The sequence below is a fragment of the Montipora foliosa genome, chromosome 1 (genome assembly GCF_036669935.1).
Source record: "Montipora foliosa isolate CH-2021 chromosome 1, ASM3666993v2, whole genome shotgun sequence".
Lineage (NCBI taxonomy): Eukaryota > Metazoa > Cnidaria > Anthozoa > Scleractinia > Acroporidae > Montipora > Montipora foliosa.
In genome coordinates, this window is record NC_090869.1 from 69,989,398 (window position 1) to 70,006,448 (window position 17,051).

The 17,051-nt window shown below is 39.1% G+C and overlaps 2 protein-coding genes across 3 annotated transcripts in view; both read left to right on the forward strand.

The window, feature by feature from the left end:
- Positions 1-3,154, forward strand: part of LOC138007330 (bifunctional 3'-phosphoadenosine 5'-phosphosulfate synthase-like) — a 17,380-nt gene extending 14,226 nt beyond the window's left edge. For both annotated transcript variants that reach the window (XM_068854152.1, XM_068854162.1), the window contains exons 11-12: positions 977-1,105; positions 1,809-3,154. In XM_068854152.1, the coding sequence (XP_068710253.1) occupies positions 977-1,105; positions 1,809-2,051 (372 nt within the window). In that variant the 3' untranslated portion in view covers positions 2,052-3,154. The remainder of the gene's footprint in view (positions 1-976; positions 1,106-1,808) is intronic.
- Positions 3,155-16,779: 13,625 nt separating this feature from the next.
- LOC138007322 (uncharacterized) overlaps positions 16,780-17,051 on the forward strand; it is a 227,884-nt gene continuing 227,612 nt past the window's right edge. Inside the window, exon 1 of the mRNA XM_068854143.1 lies at positions 16,780-16,899. Within this exon, the coding sequence (XP_068710244.1) occupies positions 16,845-16,899 (55 nt within the window). The 5' untranslated portion in view covers positions 16,780-16,844. The remainder of the gene's footprint in view (positions 16,900-17,051) is intronic.

Genomic DNA, 17,051 nt, shown 5'->3' on the forward strand with positions numbered 1-17,051 from the left:
ACCAAAAGCGTAGAAACTCGTACCCTCAGAGTTGTGGAGTGGCTTTGGTCGATGTTTTGATCAGTTTCTAAGAATAGTCAAGGACAAAAGAAATAGCAAAATGGGATAGGTGGTGATAAACGCAAAAAAGGAAATATAGCTGTAACGCGCTGTTTCTTTTTTAGCCATCCTGATGCATTTTCACACCAAAGTTCGATAATATCTTGAGACCTACGAAGAGAGACAGTAATAGGGACCTTGAGATCAGAGTACGAAAACGACTACAAGTACGAGTTTTCCGTTTTGAGCACGCGCACTTCTAAAAAAGTCGGCCTCCAAACCTTATGCGCATGCTTAGTACGGAAAACTCGTAGTCGTAGTCGCCCTCGTCCTCCGATCTAAAGATCCCTATTTCGCGCTTCTCTCGTCTGCAACTCTTTAGACTGTAGGGAGTCCAAGGTACGGAACCAAAATCGCAGAATTTTTCTTTTTAAGCTGAAGTGGTGTCAGTTGACATTTCCGGTCGTTTGTACGCTTAGTGATTGGCCAGAACATAGGATGAAATGTTCTGAAGCTTCATTGGTGCGTTTTCCTCTGACCAATGACCAGCAATTAGTTCGTGTTGTGATCGGTCAATTTGACAGTTCGTGTTCCGCAAAGGTATTTTATAGTAATACAAAAATTTGGTTTTATCAACGGAGTTGATAATGTAAATTGGCCACCGTACAGAGATTCTAAAAGCTGACGTTTCGAGCGTTAGCCCTTCGTCAGAGCGAAGACAGCAGTCACAGCACTTTCCCATACACTTTGTTTGCTTGCAAATTAGCCTTTGTTGGCTCGTTCTTAAGCTGAAAATTTAAAAGAATATTTCACCTTGAACGAGGCAACAAGGGCTAATTTGCAAGCGAACAAAAGAGTACTAAAATGGTGGCCATTTTGGAATAAAGTGTATAGTGTTGAAACTAAAAAAGAGGCGCAACTATTGATCTTGTTACAGGTTCAATGGCACGCCAAGGCACGCGTAGCAGCTGGAGCAAATTTCTTTATTGTGGGACGGGACCCAGCAGGAATGCCTCATCCTGACCCCCCAAAGAGGGATCTGTATGAACATTCACATGGTAGAAAGGTAAGGTTCAGAGTTAACTTAAGGTCACTATTTGAGGTGGTCTTACCTCGCCGAAAGGTTATGCCCCTAATTCTGGGCATATGGTCTCTTTTCTGAGCGAATTAGGGAATAAGCTGGAAAAGAAAAACGTTGGAAAAGCTTGGAAAAGGCTGATCTTTGCACGGAAAAAGCTAGTCAACAAGTACAGTCATCCTGACACTAAATTCGGCGATAAATTAGTCTTACTTATGTCTGTAAATCCTTGCTTCATAGACCTTATTCATAAATGGCTGTCACATTTATAATTCTTTTGTCCGAGTGCAAATTAGCCTACCAAGCCTCATTTTAGAGCAAGAATTCTTTTCAATTCACTGTATGGTATCGAGGCTTGGTAGGCTAATTTGCTCTTGGACAAAAGAATCATAAATTGACCGCCATTTATGAATAAGGTCTATATGATCGCCTTTTTAGACGAATTAAGGACCCGCCATATTATGCCTACTGATTTGTAGCATAAAACGTCCATGGATCAATTGTGTGTGCTTTTCTATAAATATTGATTAAAGTAAATCAGAAAAGTTATTTCAAGGCTCAAATAGTTTCATTCACTTTTAAATTCCAATTCGGTGTAATAGTGACTCCCACTGATTCTCATTTCCCATTTTTCTCCATTTCGTGTTTTTTTTTTTTTTGTATTTTAAAATTTATATTATTTGTTCACCAGGTGTTGACTATGTCACCAGGCCTTACACAGCTTGAGATAGTTCCTTTCCGTGTAGCCGCTTACAACACTAAAGACAGAAAGATGGAGTTCTTTGATCCTGAGAGAAAGGAAGAGTTTGATTTCATATCTGGTACACGCATGCGTGGTCTAGCACGCTCAGGTGAAGAACCTCCAGACGGGTTTATGGCGCCCAAGGCCTGGAAGGTTTTGTCAGAATATTATCGTTCGTTGAATAACCAATAATAAGTGGGCTTTGTAGGCACAATTCATCAGTCCTCGTTGTTTCCCTTCCTTGTTGCGTGAATTATTTGCGCTTTTAAATTTTTTTCTCCAAGAGCGTTCTGCCGCTGTCTTTTTTTTAAAAAACGCTCTTAGAAATGAAAGTTCACATGGTTGTTGTTGGATTTCTGGAACGTGTAAAGGTCGAAAGCTGTCAGGAGGTTTGGGAATGGATCATTAACATCTGCGTTCGACACAAATCGTTAAATACAATTTCGGTTGCCGTGGAGATCTCCCTCTGACTTAAAGTTAGATTTCCGGGTCTTCTTGTGTTACTAATCTCTTTAAATATGTTTTGTCCATTAATTAATTTTTTTTGCCGACACCTTTACACTCAGTGTTTGAGATAAACAATATTTTCCTTTTTTCGGTCCTAAAAATTAAGACTAATATAAACATTGCCCTGGCTTCGTCTTCGTTTATAGGCAGGGAAACAACAGAGAACTGGCCAATATCAGACTCATTATCAATATCAATACCATGGTTTGAAATAGTTTCTTGAAATGTTAAACATTATAATCCTACAAGAGTCCATGGACTCTGAATTCAAATAAATTTATTTCTCGGTTAGCCGTATGCCACAATGCACCAAGACCATGTCAAGAAATTTAAGAAATTTAATAAAAATAGATAGCATGAATTAATAAGTAGCCATTTCAAATAAAATGTTTATTTCTTTTTTAAATGTTGGTAGCTTTTAGAATGTATTTTAAAAGGAATTGTGAATTAGCTTAGCTCTTCGTTTAAAACAAAATCAAAGTTATTGGAATGTTCTATCATTTTCGCTTGTCGAGAATACCTCGCGCTATGTTGTTAATAGACTTCTAGTGACGACTGCTAAACTACTTGTCAGGTTAGGGTTTCAATTCTAGCTATAGAACTATATATAGAACGAACTTATTGCAACGATAAAAGAATGGCGGGGCTTTATGTAGAATTCTAGATATCTTTTAATTGCGATGTTAAATGCGAGGTGTTGTTAGGTTATTTTTTTAGTTTCTTGACTGTATTGTTATTGTGCAAGAATAACCAGAAATAAAAGAAAAGCAAGATGTCTACACACCTAATGTCTAGTACGGTACTTTTCAATTACGGGTGACGCTTTGTCCTTTAAAGTTGGGTTATGTTTATTCATTATAAAAGCTTTGTTTTAAAAGTTTGAAAACTCCTATAGAAAGACTATGGGGAATCTCTCTGCTGTGCAAGTGCTACAGTCGGTACGGCGGTAGTCCTGAAAAGTGAAGACGCAAAGGAAATTCCCGAAAACAGCGGTAAACTTTTCACTGAGTGAATTAGAAATCGAGATCCTTCGTCGTCCGCAATTATTTGGAGTTCTCGCTAAATATGATTCCAGTAAAAACTCTTGTGACATTGAAGCAGCTTCATCATCGCCCAGAATGCGGAGACATATCCGGGACTTTGATGAGGGGTCCGCGCGAAAATTAAAAACAATTAATGAATTCAGAGCCAGAGGCCCGAGAGCGGCTACCCGCGCTCACGTTACGCGAGTTCAGGGGCTTCCTCTTTTGGTTTCGTAAAAGGTAGCATACGGCTTTTGCAGATGAGACCTTGACATAAATAATGAGACATTTTCCGAGCTTTTACGAGTAGTAGAACCGGTTGAAAATTTTACTTGAAGTTGGCCTATTTTGAGGCATTTTCTGTATGGGGAAATAATTGGAGACTGAATTTTTCCGTGAAAGATCGCTTTACCTCGGAGTTAGCATAGTGCTTTTTAAATTTGTTATTTAAGGCACTGAACTCTGGACGCCTGGTGACGTATAATAAGTTCTGGAGGGAGGGGAGTCCCAAATTGCTAAAAACAAAACTCACTGAGCAATCTGGGACTCCCCTCCCTCCAGGGGGATAAATATTCCCCTCGTCACCAGGCGTCCCGAGTTCAGTGCCATTTTGAATTGGACACTTTGCGAGGACAACGCTTTCTGGCCGCCATTTTAGCAGGTTAACTTACAAGTTTTACGGAGTCTGGTGGCTTCGCGTTGCTACCTGGAGATGCTTCAGTGGATTTATGGTTTAGAGAAATTCATGTTCCACGAGCCTGGCGTGTTTATTTAGAGACTGGATTCGATTTTCACGAAAAAAATCATGCTTGTTTTGGGTCGATCGGAGTCCCTACGGTGGATTCCGTCTCCTACCTTGTCACTATACTATGAAGGAAGGTGAACGGAGACCATTTTTCCCGAAACTTCGTGTATGATTAAAGACAACAACAGCTCACCACATGGTAAGTTTCATTGATTTTTATTTCCATTTTCTTGCAAATTTCCAGACCTAAACTTCGCCTCATATGTTCTCTACATTTACCTATGTGGCACACACAGTGAGCCTGGGTTACCTGTGCCTCAATTTGGCATTGTAAGAGGTGCGAACATAGAAGTTCAACATTTGCGACTCTTATGCTGCGGATACTGAAGCTAGTTTAGTCTGGACTATATGTGCTTAAACGCAAGTACATACGTTTTCGCGAAAAACAGTTTTCGGCTTTGACTCCAAGGGCTCTTCACTCCAGTAACCTGTCTAGAAAATCTTAACGGTTCTTGAGCTGTTTTCTGATGCTCTTTACAAAATGAAACTATTCAATAACCTTGACATTACCATAATCGAAATAAAAGCGATTTTATTGGTACGCAACGTATCCTTAAGCGCGCCGTGTCCATTAACCATTCAACAACCAAGGACACTGTGCTCTGCATTGTAGCTTCGTTCATTAGCCTTTTGTTGGCGTATAAGCCGTCTAGCGTCAAATACTTAGTCTGTTTGAAATTTTCTTGTTCACGCGCAAAATGTCCATGCAGTTCGTTCTCTGAACTGTGCTTTGCAACTGAAATAGGCGGTAAAGAGCCCACATTTGCTTGGACTGAACCTTTTTTACTTTTTTGTTTGTTTGTTGTGAACTATGAGGAAGAACTCATTTCGGTTCGCGAAAATAACTACTGCCAGCAATGTTTTTTCTCCCGGCCCCGCTCTCAAAACCAGACCGGGTCTGTGTGAAATTATTTTAGATAACGCTTTCATCTGACGCATTCTGTGGGGCCAACTCAAAGTTCGCCTATGAAACTTATTTTAGAAATGGCGATTATTTAAACTAGATCCTGTACTACTCTTTAACGCTCTACAAGAGAACTTGACACCGCTTGGTTACATTTTGAGCTCTGGTTCAATGGTTCGAATAGGGCAGCTACTAAAAAACTAATGAAGGGGGTAGTTTCTAAAGAAACTGTGGTGCTGCGTCGGTGGAGAAGTAGTATACAAAAATTTTTTGGTTTTATCAACGGAGTTGATAATGTACTTTTTAGTTGGCCACGGTACAAAGATTCCAAAAGCTTTTAGAATCTTTGTACGGTGGCCAATTTACATTATCAACTCCGTTGATAAAACCAAAAAATTTTTGTATACTAAAAAACGAAGTCTACTTCATTACTAACAAGACGCCTACAAGGGCGTATCCGTGGAATGCGCAAACAGTTAACACAAATTGTCCAGTTACAGTGAACTTCAAGTACAGGTAGACTTCGGAAAATGGCGAAAGATTACTAGAAAGATACATCTGTAATATAACTTAAAGTTTTTTGTTGTAAAAACTCATTACTAATGTTACTAAATTTGCAAATGCAAACAACGAAGCCCTATTAGCAGGTTATCAGGATACGGGATCTTATATTTATTTATTTTTTGGAAGGAGACTTAATTCAAATCCTACAGTTTTACTTGCTTCGTTAACTCCTTTCATCCAAAAATTACAGGATCAGCCTTAAATCATCCGAAAAACTTATTACAAATCACAGTTCAACAACTTATCATCCTGGGCCAGTTGTTCAGAAACTGGGTTTTAAAACGAGTTTTATCCTCTATTCCGAAATGCTGTTAAAGGCTGATATTCAGAAAAACTTTACATTAGAAGAAGTCAATCTTGAAAAACAAAAATAAGCAAAGGAAACTGTGACCAAAAAGTTGAAAACATGAAACAAAAGTTTACGCTAATCCTGGATTAAGGTAATTGGCTTTCGAACAACCGGGCCCTGTAATCGACGTCTGGTTCTGTAATCCTGGTTTAGTTCCTTGCAAACTGTATAAATTTGCCGTGGCGAAGACAAAAAGACAACATCCGTGCTCTATTTCTCTCAATGCTCAAAAATTCCGTAATTGCGTGTTGTATAGTCCAGTCCAAAGTTCTAATTTTACAATTCCATAATCTTGATTTCAGTAACTTGGTACCAGACGTTCCACAATAACTTGAAGTCTCGTTAAGAAAAATCCTTAAATCCAGTAGTCCAGTCCGGATTGAGATCGCCAAAACTGTCTCTATCATCGATTCAAAATTCAACAAAAGCTACAAGTAGTAAATAGTTATCAGAAACTACAACAGTTCGTCCTGATTCTACACTCGAGCTGAACAAAAAACCCAAAAAACCCTTGTCATCGTTTTCGAGAGAACAGACAAACAGCCGAAACTGTTCTGTGCCTGCCCCTTACGGCACTGAAAAAGTACCGTACGTTGTACAATAGTACTTGACCGTAGCCCTTGGCCAAGAAACTAATCTTAGCCAAAAGCCCGAGAAGCGATCAGGATACGGGATAATTAGGTAAAAAAATTGTGGGGATACGGGATTTTTAGTCTGGAGGTGGGGGGGGGGGGGGTAGAATTGAGGAGATACGGGATATTTTTTAAAGTAAGAACGCATTGCGTGTGGTAGTGCAGTAACTTGACAGTGTTTTTTTCCATAACTGTCAACTGAGCGGCGTTTTGTTTTTTCCAGGAGATTCAAGTCCTTGCACAATATGTAGCTCTAATAGTACACGACATTGTTTGGTATCGTAAATCATTACGGTGCCATGGTAGACATCTTTGCTATATACCCTCTAAGAAGACATGTGGTTCAGTAAAATACTAAGCCCAGAACGATTGAAGAAAATAACAGGAAATCGAGAAACATTTGGCTTCAAAGCCGATATGTTGATCATTTACAACTTCTTTTTCACCACAAGCTTAAGTGTGTACTCTGAGCTTCTGACACCTTTCCAAGACCAATGTTACTAAAGTTTTTCCCCTTTCCAGCGGGGTTAGTATCTGGATGGGGGACGTTAAAATATGCGACTTTTGCTGTCAGGAACATACGCCCAAAAATTCTATTTTAACGCTCAAAAATGCGAACAAAGCAAGGTACAGATTTTGCTAGCCTGCTTTATGCAAAACAAATATTGACGAAAAAGGAAATAAATATTAAGATGTAGTTTTTAAGGAGAGCTGCGAAGGAAGTTTTAGGAAGTGTCGATCGAGAATAAAACAATTTGCCATCAGCGAAAAACATTTCGGGAGATTTTTGTTACGTTCCATCAGAGTTCAATTTTTCTATCGTACTTTTGGTCATACAAGTAAAATCGCAAAATCGGAAGTGACATCGATTTTAGCGGCCGCCTGTGATCAAGTTATACCTTGCGTGTTTACTGACAACTCACGAAACAAAGGATACATCTGTGACAAAATGACGGCATAACACCTGGTTTTTGTTAGTGCGTTTTTTCTTTCAAGTGTTATAAAGTTCGACAAGATCTATGTGTGAATTTAACATAAAGATCACAATCGTTGATGCTAGTCCAAGTGTCAGCTGAAGTTAAGCTCCTCCGAATGAGGTTAGTACTTGGATGGGGGACGGCTGCGAAGTCCCCGTGACGGCGATAGCTAATTCGTTTTTTTTAAACTTGATTTCATTTTTTATCTTGTTTGGCCGTTCAAAGCTATTTTTTTATTTTCTTTCTACGTCAAAACGGCGAACAAACTGGTTCCCAAGAAATATTGGAGTACGTATTCGTTCTATGCAAAATGCTTCTAATGAAGTATTCGTTGTATGCAAAATAATAATGTTCACAGTGGAACACACAAGTACGAAGCAAGATCTAGAAATAACGTAGAAAATTCTCCTTACCTTTAAAGCTTGCCTTTCTCAAAGAAAAAGCATCTATCCACTTTATCGAATAGTTTAATACTGAAACAATCATGGCGGGCGGAAAGATTCTATTATAAATGTTTGCTTTCACCAGCCTGACGGAATGTGTCACGATGGCCGAGTGGTCTAACGCGCTAGCAGAGGAAAATCGTGATGGCTTGGGAAGTATAGGACTTGTCCTCGGGGCAGGGAAGTTTGGTAATACCGTAGGAAATATAAATCAGTCCACCCGATCGGAGATTAATGCAATATTCGTGGGGTATGCACATTTGTGACTACCAACACAAAAAAGATTCCAGCCCGATTTTAAGACGTGGATGCCTTCGGCATTCCACGTAAAAAACGGACAATACTCGCAACGGGGAAATACGGCGAACACTCTGCGAACAAAGTATTGGGCCTTACTTGCTATCCATCGCGACGAAATTTTGAAAGTTCCTGCGAGATATGAGATGATCATTTTAAGTTCAGCCGGCTCGTCAGCATCATTCGAACAAGAAAAACTGTCTTAATTTACTGCTTTAGACAAGGCACTCCAAAGGGGTTTTCATCTCAGCTGAACCTTTCATTTCCTTTAACGTTCGTATCTGTTTACGCTTGATCAACCGCTTTGAATACGTCGTGCGGCCTAATGAGCCACTATTGTACACTTTATCGCACCTCACATTTCATTCCACACACGAATCGTTTGATTGACAGCAGCCAAATTCTGCAACGGGACCAGGGTATTCCCACGGCAAAATATTTTGGCCAATCACAGATGACTTGTTCTGGGAATGCAAAGTAATATGCCGCCTTTTTCAAAATTTGGTACCGCAAGTACATGTCGCAGAAACAATAGCATTCTGCGCGATGTGAACTGCTTATTGGTTTGGCCATCCTCGTCACCAGACAATAAGCCTGACAAAGTTTCCCCTTGCCCAACCACCCCACCCCCCACACCCCCTTGTTCAACATTACAGACAATGAAAACATAACGTCACAAGGATAAGCAGCTGTATTTAACCCAAGCTAAAAACAACGCTAACCTTTACCCTTTCCTTGTTGTTGGAAATAGGTAACAAAGGCTTAGACTTAACGTGTTGGGTGTCAAAATTGGGCGTCCATCTTCCATTTCTGGACATAAGTGTGGCAAAATGGTACATGCCTGTCGCACCTTTTCTCTCAGGCTCAGGACAGAACAGAAGAGATTTGAGGGCGGTACAACCTTTGTTAAAAACTACCTTTCCAAAAGGCGCTCTGTAAATTAAAACGTGCAGAACATGAGAGTTTTCGCATGCCCTACTTTTCGATTTGCTTTAACTTACTGTATGCTGGTGTGAATGTGCTTGTACAAAACCTCATGACTTTGTTTGAAATAGACCAATTCGGCTAACCTAATGTTGTACCCAATTCAAACCCTTTGGAAATAAAATATTTTGTTCCAAGCATTTCCATATCATTTAAAGGTGAATGCCACATCATGCCAATGCCATACACAAAGATTCTTAACCCGAGAGATTTGAATTGGCTACAACATTCAGTTAGCCGAATTGGTCTATCACTTTATGTGTGTAAAAGCTACAGTAGGTTTCCTAAAGAACCTGTTTTGTTTTGGGCTTTGATAACTACAGTGGCAGTTTTGATCATTACAATTCCTTTAAGATAAAAGCGAATAGTTCCTAGTCTCCAAAGAGCCGCTACTTTTAGCTTATCGGTTTAACCCTTTTAGGGGCACCGTCATGCTAGCTTTGCTGTTTTTAGGTCAAAACTGGGTAAAAATCTAAATTAGTACTGTAGCTCACACAAATAACATTCCTGACAAGTCACTGAAATGATACCAAATATAATATGGCTATTCGTATTAAACTTTTGGCGACTTTCAGAGGAAACTGGCCAATTTTTTCAAGTTTCAATCCATTTCCATCCCCTCCATGGTCCTCTATACTTGGTTGCAAACAACAAAGAGTAGCTTCAGTGCACTTCAGTGGCCATTGGCAACAAAACTACAGCATTATTTTTTGGTCTTCATTGATGCAACGACGTCTTTTAGTGTTTTGAATTTTGACTAAAATAGAGTGACACTGCCCCTTTAAGTACCAATTAGCGTCATATATATGTGTCGAAAATACCGATATTACTTTCAATATTTGCTTCTAGTAAAGCTTTAGTCAAATCGTTATGATACTGTGTTCATAGCACCGGCTGATTGGTATGACAGTTGTCACAGTCTGAAATCTCGACGATGAGCCTTGATTTCCACCACATCATACCATTCGTTTAACAAGAAATTACGAAAGGCCAGTTTTTTGCTACAAGGATAACATCGAAAAAAAGCGCTATACTTTGTCGCGGATTTTCTGTGATAAAAAGTTGGTCAGAACTCAAAGGTCTACGTTAACAGCACAAACCAGGGCAACTTCTTAGTATCTGGCTAGAAATCTTCTTCTCACTACTTTTTCCTCCGGCCCCGCTTCATCCATTTGATGAGGCCAGTCTCTTGCTTCTCAAGTTGCCGCGTTCATGCCCCAAAAAGAATTCTGGGTAATTCTGCCATTTCATAGAGTTTTTATAAGTGTCACGCCACCCGGTCCTACCAGCAAAATACTCATAATACAGCATTGATTGACGTTTTTAACTATCAAAACTTGCCCAAATTGTATTGGTAGATCCTGGAATTCGTCTCCAGATATGCCAGAGAGACATGAAACCACCTCTCAGCTCTGTTTTTTTTCAAAGGGTTGCCTTGCCCACATTCCACAACTTAATGATGTCAGCCTTGGGGCTTCTGTAGACGAAGATGGTCCGAAGAATCACCCATAAATGATAAACCTACCAGATTTGAGCCAACTCGCTCGTAGCCTCCCACCCACTCTAAGTGCTTCGTGACGACGACAATATAAGAGTGTCTAATTCGCTCGCTCCGCCAACACGAACCATTGGAGAACTTCTTATACGGCGAAGCCAAGAGCTACAGACCGTTTATAGCCAAAAAATACAAAAATAGCATTTAGCACTTAAAGGGCTAAAAGAGTTGTTTAAAATCAGATCATTATTTGAAAGATATGTAATTCTGAGGTAATGTGAAATCCAAAACGGAGAGTTCACATGATACCTCGTGAAAAGCGAGCAAGGGGCAGAAAGAAAAGTAAGGTTACGAGCAGAAGTTTCCATCAACGTACCATTTATTAAGAAAGAAATCTTCGGGTTGCTGTTGGGACAAGGTTATTGGTAAAAATTGGTTAGTCTGTTTTCGAACTGCGGCTCCTAACGCACGCCACGCGCAATTATGTTATAAACTTTTCATCAGTGATGGAGCACTGGATTTGAAGGAACACGCAAACTTTGTCGTTTTTACTCTTGAGAAGTATTAGAGACAATGCAAATAGCATGACGTAAAGGAGTGTTCTTTAGCGGGACAAATGCCAATAACTAAAACCTCTTGGAACCACTCTCGCAACGCCCATGTCCTTTTGTCCTCCCCGAGGTAATTACTTTGCAATTAAGATGACATTTTGATTCAAGATAATTCCCTTGAAATTGTTCTAGTATCAAACTTTTTTGGAAACTTGGCATAATTAACATTCATGATATGAACATTAAAAAAATGCAATAAAAAAATGGGGTCACCGTGCTTGTTTACGCGTCAGCAGGCTCTTAAAATGGGGTATTTTTACTGGTTTTGCGTTTAAAATTTGAATCACCTTCATACTGAATTAAGTCTTGGTTTCTTGAAAGACACGAAATTTTATTTTGAAAATAAAGCTTTTTTTATTCACATAAGTAGTATTGCTTCATTTACGCCGTTTTTGATTGCCTGGTTGTGAGAATAGTGCACACTTTGGGACAGTTCCGTGGTTAGCTTGAAGTCCTCGCCTTGGCCAAAATACATCTAGTACGGAACTGTTTTCCAAAAAAAAATCATGTTCTACTATCAAATTCAACAGGAAAAGAAAACAAACAGCGGTTACAAACATTTTCATTTTATACTTGACGTTTCGTATGACGTTTCATACGAAACGTCAAGTATAAAATGAGAATGTTTGTAACCGCTGTTTGTTTTCTTTTCCTGTTGAAATTGAAATGGCCAAAGGACAAAAGTATTTATGATCTACTATCAAACTTTTTTTCTTCTTCAAATAGGTTCTTTATTAGACTGTTCTTAGCAAATACGTGAAAAAAAAAAAAAAAAAAAAAAAAAAATCGGGGGTCACCGTGCTCGTTTGAGAGAAAAAGAGCATTTATTTCGCTATCGGGCTTAGTTTGAGGGAAGTCTCTTACGTTTTGTACGCGCACGTGCTCATGTGAGCGCGCTAATAACGCGAAAATCGTACGCAGTAGGGATGCGCAATGCAATACTAAGGAATTACCTTAAACAAGGTTTCATTTAAGCACGCACAGAAGAGAAAAAGACTTGGGGCAGTTGGTCTCCTTACATTGTTACATAAAAATTATAGTGTTACTCGTGTGTGAAGAGTTATAATTATTCGCTTGATGACTGTGTCTTACCACTGATCTCTAAGCTTGACACGATGTTACAGTTTTTGCCTAACATCTACCCCCACGGAATTTTAGAAAATCTCGTTTCTCCAGTTTTCAGTCATCCTTGTTTTCACTGAGTTTTTTTATGTGTTTAAAAGTTATGCCTTGCACTTAATTGGAATTCGAAACAGTTGTGAGCCCCGACGGAAAGGAGTGCCAGAGTTAATCTAATTTTAAAGCTTCAAATCGAAATTCTGAAGCAATTATCAGCCAACCAATTAGTGTACCCATACTATATTGCTTTCATAATCTATCAGTCCCTCAAGTGTTCTCCGTTTAATATGTGGCCCTCGTTCAATAAAATGAAAACAATAAAATGTGAAATTAAAAAAAAGGAACTGAAGTGTAAAGAGACTGGAACCACTGTAACTTACATTATGGCCCATTATGCCGGATTACACTCCCGCTTCTAATAACTGAACGTTAATTTCCAATAGACCAACAAAACATGCCAAGTGTAACGTTGCTCCGAAGGCATCCAAAAATGAAATTATTTCCTGGCTCGCTCTTCAGTTAGTCGCTGGTGTCGAAAATAAAAACACACCCAGAGATAAGAAAGGAAATTATGAACACTTCTTTGCATCTAAAAGAACAGCTAACAGAAGCATTCATTTGTATATTCAACTATTCATGACAAGACAACTAATAAAATTGTAGTACACTTTTTTGAGAACTTTTTTTATAAAAAAGATAACCAAAATTATAAGAACAGACTAAGGACATACACAGGCTGAGAGCTGCTCCCATGTGTTTTTTTATCGTTGTGAGTATAAATAAAGGTTAAAGAAATGTGAAGCTGCAGCCTAAAAGAACAATATTCAAATACTTAGGGACTTTTAACATGAGGCAATAACAATGTGGTTTTCTCATTGCATGTTACACTGGAGAAAAAAAATTCAGTTTGCAGCTGAACTTGGTTTATCACTTTAAAAACATGTTGAGAACGTTTCAGACTCATATCGCAAAAAAATAAGAACGTGTACGAGTCTCTTGATTAGCACCAAAATGAGACGTTCTCAAAATAAAAGAGCGCATTCAGGTTATGTGTATTCCTCCGGAAAAGCTTAATTAATATTCTTAGTGTGAACTATACAATGAACCATTTTCAACATAGATACAGACTTATCAACATTTTTTACATTTTGCAAGTCATTACAGCTTACCATTGTATTTATCACTGCCTTGCACAAGACGATCGATTTCAGTTTTCGGTCTTTTCGGAGAACTGGGACGTGTCACTATTCGAAAAATTTATTCGCTCAGCAATCTTTTTAGGTTATAAAAGAGGGACTTTTATAAATCATTTATTGGATAGTTTTGATAGTTTTTGATAATCGGGCGATGAGATATGAGATAAGGAGAAGACACCCATGTGTTTCGGCGTTAATTGGAGGTTTTTCAAAGGTGGGGGTCTTACTGAAAAGCATTGGCGTCATTATTTTTTAAGTCAATTATATCAAAGGAAAGTTCGTGAGGAGGGCAAGCAAAAGAAACTTTCCTACAACGCGCAACGCTAGCACGAAAGTGTGACTCTGGGGATAATGGGGCTCTGAGATGAGAATATCCCGGGGAGAATATATTGCTTATTCCGATTAAATATACGAACTGGGGATTTGAAGTTTGTACTAAGTTGATTCTGTGTCCACACTGTTTTCATTTCGTTTTAATATCTTCTTTCAACTGTGTCGAACTGAAAAAGATTAAAGCAAACTATTTCGTGATCACTAGGGCGATAAGACTAATTCCTCTAATCCTAGACGTTTCTCGGCATCCATCTGCGAACAATGCCACATTGTCTTGATTGCAGACTTGCTGCTTGCATATTCCGCTGATTTAAAACTTCCACCATTCCGGTGAAAGTGGAGTCAAATTTGATCTTTTTTTCACACAGAGAAGCTATTTCTTCAAATAGGTGCCAAAATGTCATGTGATAATGTGGCAAGGAACCTGGCACTCTGTCCTCTTAATAAAATTGATAAATCGGATGTTTGAGATTGAAATTAAATTTTCGCGATTGGAGTTCACCTCTGATAAAGTGTTTGCGAGGATGTAACATTGTCTGTCATTGTGAAGTCATCAACTTTTTTGTCAAGTTTTCTGAAACTCGTATCTGGCCTTTAATAAAATGGTATCGATAACGATGGTTGTAAGAAAGATCATTTAGATGAACGATTATTGAATAAATTGTCATCAGAGAGTTATGCTTTCTTTTAGCGGCATCTTCTCAAGATTGAGATATTTAAAAGCCAACCCCATAATGAAGTTGACCTTTTGTTAATTAAAAAAATATTTTGTATGTTAAAGACTTCAGGGCTATCTTTTATTTAACCGAGAGAGGATGAAAATCACTTTTTTTTGTCTGCCTTTCTAATCTACCAACTCAGAGTGATGCATATAAACAAATCACAACTTTCACAAGATAATTACGGTGATTGGGGAACCACGTTTCGAAAAGAAAAAAAAACTCCGGAGCTGATCTGGCAGCATGGCCCGTCTTCAGCCATTTATCACCCACTTGTTACGCAATAAATGAACGCGAAACGTCATAATAAAGTTGACCTTATAGTTTGTACGCCAGGAGCCAGGGTTATCTTTTCACCGAAAGAGGATGAATATCACGTTTTCTGTCTTCCTTTCTTCTCTACCAGCTAGGAGTGATCTGCACTAACAAATCATAAATGTTGCTCCCTGGTGAGTCACACCTGCATGGGTTTGCGGATTACGCTTTTTTTCGCTTACGTCTTCCAACGAATCTCTCTTTAGGCGTGTTTTGGATGTGTACTGAAAAGAGACGAAAAAAAAACCCCTTTAAATAGGTTCTTTGTTGTGTCTGTCTTTCGCGAAAATAAAGAAATGGCCAAGGTGAAGATTTTTGAATTTTTGGATAATATCCCAAAATCGGCTCTCTGTAGCGGTTGTTATTTCATCATGTGTTATTGGCATTTGTGGGTTGATATCACCCTAGAAATATCGCAGGCATCGCTCGAATTTTTATCAAAGGCATCAGTCAGTTCCCTCCCGACTCTCATTTCAAAAAAAAAATCAAAACAAGAAAACCCATGTGCCGCGCAAGCTGGCTCGGTAACGGCTTTCTTTCTACAAGCGACTGCTAAGAGCTGAAGAGCCAAAGGGATTTGTACAATCCAGATATTCTTTGGTCACACAATTCCGAATTTCAATGTTCTGTGTTTCGAGTCAAGATTTGCATGAGGGTGGAATTGTGGGGGGGGGGGGGGGGGGAAATTAATTTAAAGAGTCTTTCAGTGTTTGCGGTTAGTATGGTTTCTGACAATGTCCGAGGCTAAGAGATTGTCTGAAAATGAATATTTGGCCGAGGAGCGAAGCTATGAGGACAAATGCGAGTGGAGACCCCAATTCAACTTAATTGAGCTGAACACGTTGAAACTCTTGCGCTGGTTTTTTTCTGCTGATGTTATTTTCATTTTGACGAAACAGACGGGGGTTATTGCCCCGTGATTACACATCATGTGACGTTAAGTAGCCACTAAAATCGAGCGAAAATTAATGGGTGGGTGAACTGATGTTCATTATTGTCGGTAAAAATCAAGCAAGTCGATCAAAGCCGAAACCCGAGCTATACTATTCTCTCTGCACTAACTCAATACTGTATTTATTGTCCACATTACTTTCACATTACTTTCAATTGCAACAAAAATACGGCAGGACGTAGCTATGAAGTCGTGTGGCCTGTTTTTATGATTTCGTGGAATTAATATCTTGAAGGGATAAGGAAAGCACTGTGTAATGCCTTACAGCTCGGTTGTTTTATAATGGGTTTTGTTAATCAGCGCCAGGTTGCCCAAAACATGCTGGTCATGCAGTGATTTGAGAATGACCGGTTTCCGGGCATTTTGACACTTGTGGTAAGAAGAAAAGAAATTATTCCAGAAGCTCTTTTTCCTCAAGAAATTATCTTTGTGGCATTAACATTCATAACGTACAAAATCACTTCCCATATTTTTTTGTCAACCAAAGCATTCTCACATTTACATCGAAGAAAATCAGCAGGACGGAATTAGATCTTTCTGCAAACCCGCCCAGGCATCAATCAGTGTCCTCTGGGAATTCCTCTTGTTTCGCCGAGTGACAGTAAACTGATCTTGATTCCATTAAGTTTGAAATGTGATCTCTCATAGGTCTAAAAAATGTGTCGTTCGGATCATTCGCTAGAGTTTCCTGGAGCGTTATTTTCCACCGATCCCTAACTTCGGTGTGACAAAGCATTTGCCCAGGGACTTGCGCCTCAAGAATGAGGCAATTGGCTGGGTCGCTTGCAATTTGCTTCCTTTTTACAGGAGCTTTAGGTACGTTTCTAGACAAATTTGTATTTCTTTTCAAGCTAACACGCTAACTTTGATGTTTGTAGTGTTATGTCATGTTCATGTCAGCTTATGGCTAGGGGAATACGATCATAAAAGGCTTGGATAGCTCGGTTCTCTAAGTTGTGGCCCTTATA